This window comes from Rattus norvegicus, chromosome 2 (assembly GCF_036323735.1).
Source record: "Rattus norvegicus strain BN/NHsdMcwi chromosome 2, GRCr8, whole genome shotgun sequence".
In the NCBI taxonomy this organism is placed as follows: Eukaryota; Metazoa; Chordata; class Mammalia; order Rodentia; family Muridae; genus Rattus; species Rattus norvegicus.
This window is the reverse complement of record NC_086020.1, coordinates 206,569,009-206,581,744: the sequence shown is the minus strand read 5'-3', so window position 1 is coordinate 206,581,744 and position 12,736 is coordinate 206,569,009. Positions and strand designations below refer to the sequence as shown.

The 12,736-nt window shown below is 40.8% G+C and overlaps 1 protein-coding gene across 2 annotated transcripts in view; it reads left to right on the top strand.

Moving 5' to 3' along the window:
* The window catches only part of Slc30a7 (solute carrier family 30 member 7), a 62,288-nt gene that overhangs the window by 25,343 nt on the left and 24,209 nt on the right, over window positions 1-12,736 (top strand). For both annotated transcript variants that reach the window (XR_005500303.2, NM_001191715.1), the window contains exons 7-8: window positions 2,769-2,819; window positions 6,118-6,253. Coding sequence is in view for 1 of the 2 variants with exons in the window: in NM_001191715.1 (NP_001178644.1) it covers window positions 2,769-2,819; window positions 6,118-6,253 (187 nt within the window). In the remaining variant the exon portion in view is untranslated. The remainder of the gene's footprint in view (window positions 1-2,768; window positions 2,820-6,117; window positions 6,254-12,736) is intronic.

The window sequence follows — 12,736 nt, the reverse complement described above, 5'->3', positions numbered from 1 at the left end:
CGAGAAGTAAAGATGGAGGAAGTCATGAAGGCTGACCTCAGGCCTCACACACATGTATATGATGTGTAGACACACCACATACAAAAATGATATATAAATCAATAAATACATATTCTATAAGTCTAACTTTCTTTTTCTCTGAGAACTAATACTTCCCATTCAGAGTTTTCTTTTAACGAGAATTATTGTAGTCATTAAGGAAAAAGTCAATTAAAGTAGTTTTATCTCAAATTCTGTTAGTTATGACTTGTATTTTACTTGATATATATTTCTAAATTAAAGGTTTTTTTTGTTTTGTTTTATTTATTTCCTTTTTTTCTGTTTTGTTTTTCAAGATAGGATTTCACTCTGGAGTGCAGGCCGCCCAAAACTTACTATGTAGCCCAGGCTGGCACTTCTCCCTCAGCCTCCCAAGTGCTAAGGTTAAGGAGGTTAAAGTTTTTTTTTTTTTTTAACCTAATTTACTAGAAAAGGCACTTTGTGTTTAGATTTGATAAAAATAGACACTTTGGAGTTGAGAAAAGCTTTAAAAGTTGCTCAGTTTCATTCATTTTGTGGGAGTTCAGTTAGTATCTATGGCAGTGCAGTTATCCTGAGGGCCCAATGGATACTGACCACATTCTAAGAATTTTATATGTGTTAGCTTTTAGAACTTTCTCATAGTCTATTGATGCAGATGTAGCTCCTGTCCTCATTAATTGAGGCACAAACAAATCACAGTAAATAATGAATTAAAAAGCTAGGATTCTGGACCAGTGAGCTGGCTCAGTATTTAAGGGATGCTTGCTGCCAAGTCTGATGACTTGAGTTCGATCCTTAAATCCCACATGGTGAAAAAAAGAGAACAATGCCTTAGGTTGTCTTCTCACTTCCATGTGCGTGAGTGTGTGCACACACGTGTATGCAGACACACATAACAAATGAATAATTGTAAAACAGCTAGAATTTGACCATTACATCATGCAATGGGATATGAAAGAAAATGTCCCTTGATTTTATTTTGCCTACGACCCTTCTGCATCTCACTGAGGTTTGTAGTTCCTGGAGTGCGACACTGAGGGGCCGTGTTGTTCTTAAAACTCTTTTTCTTTTTTTAATTATTTATTTTATGTATAGGAGTACACTGTAGCTGTCTTCAGACACCAGAAGACACCATCAGATCTTATTAGATGGTTGTGAGCCACCATGTGGATGCTGGGATTTGAACTCAGGACCTCTGGAAGAGCAAGCAGTCAGTGCTCTTAACCACTGAGCCATCTCTCCAGCCCGGTTTTTAAAGCTCTTAAGCCAGTTGTGCAGCAGGCAGCCCAGTGGCCCCTCTGCAGACCCCTTGTAGACATTCCCCAGCCCCTAGAAGAGGGTATGTCTTGTACATCTTTATTCACAACCCCCCACAGCACTCTCAAAGGAAACAGTTACATTGTAGACTCAGGAGGCAAAAGAAACAAGTTTAGAGAACAGTTATCGAGCCAGCTTCTGCCACAAATACCCTACAAGTTAGGGTACAAAGGAGGACTTTTAACTCAACGTTAATTGAAGGTAGGTTTTGTCAGCGACTATCCCTTTCAAGATACTGATGTTGATAATGACTTTTCTAGATCGTTCATACATCTGGAAGCTCAGACGCTAGAGTTCTACAGTGGCTCTGCATTTGACTGCCTGTGTAGGACGCTGTCCTGCTCTTTACTCTGCTGCATTTGCCCAGCACTCAGCCACTGGTTCACTGCTGCAGTGCTCAGGCCTGCTGTCAGCCTCCAGCCAGTGAGTCCTCACTCACAAAGCTTGTCTGGCCCCCATTGATCCTTTTAAACAAATGCTGCCCATCTTTTTGGGTTTTGTTTCATTGTAAGATTGATTAGTAGTCTCTGACGCAGTTAAGTATAGAGATTATAGCAATTTTTCTTTTCATCAGGAAGAAAATTTTGTGTTCTCCAAAAGGAATTTTATTGGGAGAATGGACCCCCCTACACACACACATTAACCTACTGAACATGGGACGGATCTAAAATTTAACTTTTTTGCATGTTGCTTGGCAGCACATGTCATTATGTCGCATACATACATCATCCTCTGTCCTCTTCGCCTTTCCCACAAAGTAAGTCAGCAGTGAACAAGTGCTTCACAGGTGCTTATTGACAGCTCGGCTAAAATCCTTTGCCGCTCTCGCAGGCCGTGCTACACGGCCTGTCTGCCCTTTGAGACGCCAGAGCACATCTCTGGCAGGAACTTTGCTCCTGCCCTTGTGGACAATGGAATTGTGTCGGGTGGTTCACACGATGAAAGGCAGGGTTGTAGTAAAGTGGCTGTCTTCTTCTGTCTTCTTCGTAGAAAGTGGAACAGGCGTGTGGTCTCTGAAAGCCGCTGTTTCACAGCTACCTGCTATCAGGCCTGACTTTCAGTCACAGACCTCGTCAAACTTCAAGTAGTAATTTCATTCTTTGTGAGGTTTCCAATTATGAAAGTATTAGAAGGTATTACATTAGTACAATATTGCTAGATTTTCACAACATTTTTGAATTCCATGTGATTTTTATTTCTAGTACAATAATTTCTAGAATATTCTATAACCTGTTACATTACAAAATTGTCCTCACTAAATTCACCTGTATCTAATTACTTGATTAAATTTAAAAAATAATTTTATAAGTCTACTATGATCGTATGTTCATACATCCACCATACAGTTGAGCATAAAGGACTCTGAATTGCAAACATTTGGATCAGGAGTTGAAGGGATGTTTTAAAATAACTCAACTATTTCTCTACAGATGGCCCATCCTTCAAAGAAACAGCAGGACCCAGCAGACAGATTTTACAAGGTATGTCAAGCAGTTGTGGGTTTCTTGTTTCATGAAGATGGCTTCATGGTTCTCGGTTGCCTGGAGTTCTCCTTTAAGAAAAATTAGTGCATGATAATAATACTGAAAGTGTTATCCTTCCTAGAAAATGCATGCACGCATGCACACTCACACACATGCACACTCTCACACACACACTCACACATGCACACGTACATACATGCACACTCACACATATACACTAACATACACATGTACACTCACACACATGCACACTCATACACATGCGCATGCACACACACATGCACACTCAAACACATGCACACTCACACACACATGCACACTCACACACATGCACACTCACACACACATGCACACTCACACACACATGCACACTCACACACATGCACACTCACACATACATGCACACTCAAACACACGCACACTCACACGCACATGCACACTCACACGCACATGCACTCACACACATGCACACTCACACACAAATGCACACTCACGCACATGCACACTCACACGCACATGCACACTCACACGCACATGCACACTCACATTTTGTGTTGGGTATATTAGTGATATTTTGTCACTTGGCTGTTTTCCGAGGCTTAATTTTAAAAATACAAGAAATTGAAAACTGCTAAAGGTAAGTACTAGGTCTAACTACAGTGACTCCAAGGAAGTGTGTTTGCTTCCCTAGGATTACTACAGTTTTCTAAGAACAACGTTCAAATGTTCTTAAATTGTAAGAAAATTTAGAGCTCAGAATGCAACCCAGTGAGACCTTTATCATCTGTGAAAGCATTAATTATTGATACGTAAACAGGAGCTTAGTGTTCCGTAAGTGACACCAGCTAGCGAAAACCCGTCTGTCTGTGAACTCTGATACTGTCCTCTGGGTTGTAAACCAATCCTTTTCAGTTTCCCCTAGACTGTATTGTCAAGTCTTTTAGGTTCTTATCTCCCTGCTTCTGGCTTTTTAAACCGACTTTGGTCTGGTTTCTCAGTGGCTTCAGATCCAGCCTCTCCTGCATGTGTTTTGTTCCACTGTATCTAGGTTGAGTTCTTACTGTTTGTGTTTCTCCATTACTAAGGAGACTTCTATACTACAAGGCTTTGGCTGCCTCTATCACCAGTTTTCCATTTGCAGAGTATATGGCATTGCTTTTAAAAGAGCCTTGTACATTTTTGAGGCAGCCGTAGCAAGTGCTATCATTGGCTTTGATAATAACTTATATTTTATGAAAAATCAACATAAATGTAGGAAGAAAAGCTTGATATAGCCTTCTAGTGTCTTTTGTACAATTTATTATGAAAATGAATTCATATTTCTGAAATGCACGAGCCTGTTGGTCTCAGGAAGGCCTGGAGGAAGCCGATGGGCAGCTGCTACTCCTGATATAAAAGCTATCCTACCCAAGAGCTCGACAGATACTTACGCATGAGCCCCTCGAGCTAATGCAGTTTTTATCTTCAGTTTAGTGTACCAAGTTTTAGACGTGTGAGACCATTGGTATATTACAAGTACTGTAAGGTTTAAATTTTCTGTGAGTTAAACCTATTTTATATATTTCTTCAATGACTTTTTCATGAATATTTACTATAAAGTAGTAATGATGTATGCTACTAAAATCCTCTTTCTGGCTAGGATTACATGCAGGCAGGGACTTTCCAACGTCAGGAAAATGAACAAATGATTTTTCCCCCTTTTTTCATTGTTCAGAACTATTTTTATTTCTGTTTCTACCAGTGATTGGAGAATACAAAAGCTTAAAACTGTGTTATTACATTTAAGAGTTTGTAATGTAGAGATTTTCAATTGTATTTATTTATATTCATCTTTTTCATTTTTAGTTTTTGAAACCAAAGTGGTTTTGATACATAAACATTTTATTATTTGGTATTTAAGGTACTGTAGAGAAGCTTGTTATTTACAGGTATTTACCAGTAGACACATACATTTCATTTTTATTTGCCCAAACAATAGCACTTGTTATGGAACAACTCTGGGGCCTGCGAGGTGCCCGTGTAAGGGCACATGCAGCCAAGCCTGACAACCCGAGTTCAGTCATCAGGCCCACATGGTGGAAGGAAGGAGCCCACAAGTTGTCCTGTGTCCTCTGCACATGTGTTGTGGTCTGCACATACATTTACACACACAGCCACACACAAATGTAAAACATTCTGCAGAGTGATATGCACGGATTGAAAAGGAGTAGGAGGTGTAAGGCCGGAGTGCATTTTGCTGTGACCTGCTGTAAATTTCACAGTGGCGGGTGAAGTGTCTTTTCCCAGCAATGTTAAGATTTAATGTGACTCAGTAGTGTTCACATTTTAAGCTGCTCCAAAGTTTCCTTCAGTTTTAATTGGCACGCATTTACTTTTTATTGTTCAGGGACTGTGATAGGAATTTCTAAGCTGGTCACATATCTGCCATCGTTACCAGTTCCATATAGAGCAGTTGCATTGAAGACCAGTGGTTTATGTTTTTGTTTGGTTTTGGTATTATTGATACTTATGTTTATAGACTGTTTTGCCTTGTGAAAAATTTTATTCATTAAAGATCTACATGTTGAATGAGTTACTGTCTTAGGTAGTTTCAAAAGGAATTGCATATGTAATTTCTTTCTTGACATTTTTATGGTTTTCCAGGCAGATGTTACTTATTAATCTTAATAGTGTGTTCGAGTTCTTTAGCAGTTAACCAGTGTCTTACTTAGTACTTAATTTCAAAGCTTCAATATGTATTTTCTCGTCATAGTCAGGTAACTGCCTCTTTGCATGGTAAATTTGGGTATAGTAACGAATTTAGTTAGTGGAACGTTTTGGATAATTAATGTCAGGTTAAGTAGAGTTCCGGTCCATATGAAATTTTAGTTCTAAAGCAATATTTTTAACCACCAGCAGAGGGCTCTATGTGTACATGTATTCACAATTAAAATGCTTTCTTAACCAGTTTTTTTTTTTTTTTTTTTTAAAAACACGATGCCCTTTCCTTCCCAGAACAGATTATTTAACCTTTTTTAAAGTAAGGATCAATGTTCATAAACAACATTTAAAACTAATTTTCTCTACTCTTTCACTTTTATTGTCCTATGAGATTGAGCAGAATCTGCCAGTTAGATGTTTGAACAGGTCAGTGTGAAAACAGTTATGTCCGTTCATAAACATTCTGCTACCCAGTTACTACATAGTCAGCACTCTTCCTGACGGACTTTTTCCTTTGATTTGTATTTCTTAGGAGTATAGCCCTAAGAAAGCCTCCTCTTTCATTATTCTGATCTCTGCTCTGCTTTCTTCCTAGGTGTATTTTTACACATTCTGGCAGATACACTTGGGAGTATTGGTGTAATTGCCTCCGCCATCATGATGCAGAATTTCGGGTTGATGATAGCAGATCCTATCTGTTCGATTCTTATAGCCATTCTTATAGTTGTAAGGTAAGTGGTCCAGTTGTGTGCTTACTGTCTGTTACCGAGTGAGAGGAAGGCGACAGCAGAACTAATGGCTGGAGACCTTCAGTGCAGATTTTCATGTGGGCTTCCCTTTGTTCTTTAAAACAAGTTCCTATCCAAATTCTCTTTACCTCTTCACATTTTCGTGCATTTTCCATTTCTATCTTACCTGGAGTTTTAACATTTCTTTTTAATTTTTGACATGTAATTTGTTGATCATAATTCAAATTTTAAACCATACACTCTAGCTATAGAATAAAATATTGGCAATGTAAACTGCATTGAATATTATAGTTTATATCAAGATCTGACAATGTCAAACCCTAGTATGAACGTTGCTCCTGCTAGACCCGTCTTGAACTCTACCATTTCATTGTTCTTTCCTTTGCTCACCTACCATGGTACTAGTGCTTTCTGAAGACATTATGTGTAGGGACGTCCATCGCCAATGACCGTTTGTTGCAGTGCATTGTGTAGTTAATATTATTATCACCTAAAATCCTTTGTCCTAAAACAAACTTTATTGTTGGCTTCGTTTTTATTTTAAAAATTAGAACCATATTCTTTTATCTTGCTGCATTTGATTATTTTAAAATTTGCATAATGTGTCTCAGTTGGAGTATTATCATTTCTCAGGATCTCTGCTGTCAGTGGAAGCTTTTGTAGTGAGATGAATGCTGATTAGAAGTAAGACTGCAAGACTCTGACTCAGCCTTGACTAGGATTGATGGAATAGATTGCTGTGGAATTGCAGTGCTAAAGTTAGAAGTGGTTGTTTTCAGTTTCTGCCCTAAAAATAGACATATTTTAAACATGCAGATTATTCTTTAACTATTTGCACAAGGAACCAGGTGGTGTTTGGAGGCTTTCTAAAGCTCAGAATGCCTTTTCCTCATTTGGAGGTCTTACCACACTCTCTTGAGTTAGCTTGGATGTGACCAACTCCTGATAGATTGCTCACTTCTGTGACTACCTGTCTTACTGCGGGTGTCCTGAGTGCACTTTGTTGTGCTGTGTATTATAGCGTTAGTTGCTCCCGATGGTTATTTAAGAGTATGATCCTAGTATCCTCTTTGTTTTGTCTCCACTCATTGTCACCAGAATTCTGGCCCCTGCTGTTGTGGTTTGGTGTGATGGCCTCTTTGTCCCCTCTGTCTTCCACTAGACTTGTCATGCTGCAGTGACATTTCTTTGATGCGGATTATGTGATAAACCACAATTATATCCTTCTCTGACTCTTAAAATTCAAGAATCCTTAATGAGACTTTCTGATATGGTTAACCTCCCCCTCCCTCCCTTTCTCCTGCCCCGCTTCTAGTCTGTCTTCTCTAGTGAGTTGTTTCTTTCCAGTTTCCTGAATGTGCTATGAGCCCCTGCATTCCCGCTCATGTCTCCTCTCTCAGCTCTTTCTGCATTTAATGACACACCCTTTCCCTCAGCCCTATAAATGTGTGCACCCCAACCCCACATCCTTCCCATGAAATGCCATCTTAATAGTACCCTGCAGGGAACATTTCCTGATTTGCCTGTCAAGGTGGGTAGAGCCCTTCCCTGTAGCACCTTCTACCAAAGCCTCCTTCCGAAGCACTTAGCATCTATGCAGAGTCTGCTTATGTTTCTGTAGCTCTGGGGGGGAGGGGCGGAGGGGTGAATCAGTGTCCTACTATTCTGGCAAAGGAGTTGGCACGCTTCAGATTTGAGTTGGAAGAACTTAGGCTTTTTTACCCTAAGGAGGTGCAAAACCTCTATTTCTATTCTATTTTCTATTTCCAACTTGGATTTTTTTTCGTTATCTTCTTACTCATTTATTATGCAAGCAAAAAATAAATAATGGAAAAATTCATATGCACACAACGAACTTATCTTGCCTCAATGTTGAATACGTTTTTAAAAGAATCTTTATATACCATCTTCAACAAGTAGCTTCTTTTATTGGCCTGAGAACCCTACTATTTTGATTTTATCTTATGATAGGGGAGAGACAATCAAGTCAATAAATTAAGACAAGCTGATATGATTATTATATTGTCCTAAGATAGGACTTGATGCTGGTCACTGAGATGTCATCTGAGACTGAATGATATGGGAAATCTGCAGTCCTAAATATTAGTCTCAGGAGGGCTTTCTAGTCTAGGGACCAGTTGGTTTAAAAACAAAAACAAAAAAACAAAAAACCCACAAAACCCCACCTGCCCTAACAGAGGCCAGCATGGCCGAAGCACGGGGCGGATGAGGAGAGTGGTTTGGGGTGAAGCTAAAGAAATACACCGGGGGAAATTACAGCACTCGGAGGTTGGATTTAATTCAAGTACAGTGGGAAATCATAGCAGAGTGGCCCTTCTATATGTTTTGTTTTGTAGTGCTGGACACCCACCACTCATCTGCATCCTCCTACCTTGGTCTGTATTGCTTAAATTTATTTTATTTTATGTACACGAGTGTTTTACCTGCTCGTATGTTTGTGTACCATGTTTTACCTGCCCATATGCCTGGCGCCTTGCTGAGGTCCAGAGAGCTTGTTGGATCTCCTGGAATTGGAATTTTCAGATAGAGTGAGCCACCAGCTGGGTGTTGGGAACTAAGCATCAAGTGCTCTTGGCCACAAAGCCATCTTTCCAGCCTCCTGATTTGATTTTTTAAGAATAGTTTTTAACTGGGCATGGTGGTACCTTTAATCCCAGCACTTGGGAGGCAGAGGCAAGGAGATCTCTGTGAGTTTGAGGTCAACTTCACCCTCAAGCAAGTTCTGAGCTACACAGAGCTACATAGTGAGATCCTGACTCTAATAAATAAATCGAGTAAAATAAAAGAAAAATGCTATTCTAACCTAGCTTGCAAGGGGTACTAGTATAAACAAGTGGAGCATCTAGAAGATTCCATAATGGACCAGGGGAGAGGCCACTGTAGCTAGGTCCAATCAAGCAATGGAGAAGCCAGAATAAAGCCAGAAAATGGGGTAGAACTAATGAGATTTGCTCGTGGCTATGGATGTGTGGGCCAGGGTTGAGTGAACGGGAGCCAAGGCAGTGCCTAAAGCTCTTACCGGGATGGATGGGGTTGTCACTGAGGGAAGACTGGAACAGAGCAGTACTTTCCCTCCCTTTTGAAGGCACTGTAGACAGCAGCTGTGTTCTGCTCACTGCTGGCCTGACATGCTTTGTTAGTACTGATGCAGGAGCTCCTGTAGGTGGCGGGGGTGTAGACGCAGGATTGCTGTCATCACTCCGCTAACAGAGCAGCGGAAAGTCACAGTCCGGGGGTCAGCTGGCAGCAGTGCCACCACGCCACTCCTTCCTTCTCTGAAGTGTCCCATAGTCTGTGGCTCTTTCCTTCTGAAATTGGCCTAACAGCAGTCCCTCTTCAGTATGGTGCTTTGAGCAGCCTAAGTCAATCATAACAAGTGTAACTCCTTTCTAGTTTTGTGTCCTACTGTTCAATTTCCAAAAATTTTTAGTTTCCATATACTTAACATATTGAGAAATGGAGGTATTCTGATTATAATATTATTCGTTACTGGAATATATGATGTGGCTATTAAAATCTTACCTCCTTGGGATAGTGAGTAACTATAGTGTATCTGAGAGTCAACGCTGTAGTACCTACGTAGCTGGGCAGTTGATCACTTAGCAAGGCCCTTACCCGAACCAGGAGTCAGTAAAGCAGATGGCTATACAAGGAGATAATAGGCACAGCACAGTGCAGCAAGACAGGGCAGCCTTTCACTAAGGTGGAAACCGTGATTGCTGGGCAGCACCCAGGACCCACTTTGAGGTTTGTGGCCATGAATTCAGAATAGAAACAATTAGCATGGATGTTTGTCCTCCCGTCTTATTTAGCTGCTTGGTAAATATTATAGAATGATACAAAGAATTGGGTTTAATAGATGTGCAGTTTTTCCAGATGAGTGTTACTATAACGGGGTATAAAGTAAGGGATTATAGAAATTAGCTGAGTGAGCTCCCTGCCTGTTTGTGATGGGTACGTCACAAATTATACCCTGATTTCCTGTGTGTGCTCACACACATACAGCTACTTACATGCAGGTAGGGCACTCATACACATAAAATAAAAATGTGACGTGCTTAAAATGGAGAGCTAGGGTCTGAGTTATAATCAGTGGGGTGGAGGAAAAGCGTTGTATAGAAACCCAAGATGGTGGTCCACATGAGTACCTAAACCAAGAGGAAAGACAGAAAGCAGTAGAGGTGGCAAGGCCAAAAGGACAGCTGCTCATTCTTCAGTGACCTAGGGGAGTAACCAAAAATGTGCCCCTAGTTCTCAAACAGTTGGGAGGTGTGGCGTGTGCAGTGGAAGTATGTGGGGTGAACAGCAAGATAAAAGTAGAAATAATGACGTCCCCCCCATCTTCCATAAGCCTACTTGAGGAATCTTAAACTTTATCTAAAGCACCAGCTTAGTATTACATTTCCTGTAAAGCTGTGCTTGTGTAAGGAACACCATGCGCAGCGTAGAGGGGCCCCATGCCACTCACAAGACTTCCCCCCTGGTATAACACTGAGCCTCTGGACTCTGGGCATGGTGACGGGGGCCCCATGCCACTCACAAGACTTCCCCCCTGGTATAACACTGAGCCTCTGGACTCTGGGCATGGTGACGGGTACCTGTGGTCCTAGCACCGGGGAGGCCGAGGGAGCACACTTCAAGTTTGAGGCCAGCCTGGGTTTTACAGCAAGAAAAATGAAAAGAGTATTTTTCTTTCCAGTCTTTATATGTTTTTTGTGTCATGTTGTCCAGGTAAAGTGTGCTTTGCAAACCTGCTCTGTCCTGTCTCATTTATTTAGACTCAGTTTTCCCTGACAGTAAAGGTCTTTTCCCACAGTTGGTTTTCTCCCAACATTTTTGGCCCAAGCAATGAGAGAGTGAGAATGTCTGGGTACTGGTTTGTACTGTGGTGGTGACTTGTGTTTCTCAGTGAAGAGCTGGAGTGGAAGCTGCAGGGAGAGAATGATCTTAGTTCCTGGAAATGGATCGGGTGCAGTTCACAGTGGTTTGCTCCCTTCCCCCCCCACAAGTAAAGCTGGCATTGGAAGGAAGGGGAAAGCTGAGGATGTGGTTGTGTTATTGCAAGTTCTAAGTGGTCCATTGACTTAGTGGGATTGCGTTCACCACTCAAATGAAAGGGAGCCCTGTGTTTGATGAGGGTACACAGCAGGACACAGACACAGCAATGCATGTTGTTACAGTGTGTTTCTGAAGCCTGCTGGACTTTTATTATTATCAGTTTTCTGAAGCTTTCCAGTTATCATCTTTATTGTGTTTTGTACTCATTAAAACAAAAATATAGTCATGTAGATGTAAAATAAAAGTTTTGTAGACAAAATAGTACATTTGTTTCTTAGCAGATTGAGGGAAAAACACTCATTTTTAGGGCAGGTTTTAGAGGTTTCAGCAATGATGAGCACTGGTCGTAATCACAGGTGAGAACTAGAGGGGCTGTGCATGAAGCAAACAGCTATGCAGGTGACAGTCTGTGAAGCTACCGGCCACAGTCATTGTTCATACAGATAGGATTGGACCAGGACTCCAGTTTCAGCAAACTAATTGATTCCAATTATTTGTGCTTTATAATAAGCAAAAAGCACACGTAGGAAACTACTCTGTCTTCATATAGTCAGGTATAAGAGATTGTAGGCATTGTATCTCTTTTAGAAATGTTTTTAGGCGTTCCTAACAATCTCCGTTGTGGTTGCCTTTCAATGGCTACATTTACTATCCTTTGGGCAGTGTGAGACAGAAGAAAACAGTCTCTTAGAGCTTTATTTGCTGCTTGAGTAAGTTTTCATCTTGTAAAAAACGCATTGGACATCATTACCCAGGAGTTACATTTTTTAAAAATCATATCTAAGTCATATTTAAAGCCCCTATACTGAGAGGTAAAGACTGGTCAGTCCAACACCATTTTCCAACTAGCTTTCTGGGAGGATCCGAGGGCAGAAAGTGCCTATTTATAGTAATTATCATTTCCCTCCTGTGCATCTGCAAAGTGCTGAGCTTCTGTTACTCTTGGGGAACTAAGTGGCCCTCACTCTGACCACATGTGTGTAGTGGTTCAGATGAAGAACCTGGGAATAGGAGATACTGGCCGAGAGGGTCTCTACAGATAGTGAAGGAAACCAATAGCATTGACTCAAAGATGTTGAAAAGGATTTTCAGTTTAAGAATCTATTATGTAATGCTACCATTTAACAACATGCAGTGGTTTTATTGAATCACCTTTTTTTTTTACATTCAGAGGACAGAACACTAATTCAGTTTTTAGCTGTGTGTATAAACCATAGTGAGTATATTTAGAAACTTGTTACTTCAGCAAACTCTCCATTTTTTCCCATTCTTCCTGTACACACACACACACACACACACACACACACACACACACACACACACACACACACGGGGGGGGGGTGGAATGAGAGACAGAGACAGATCATCAATACCCCTCAATTGTTA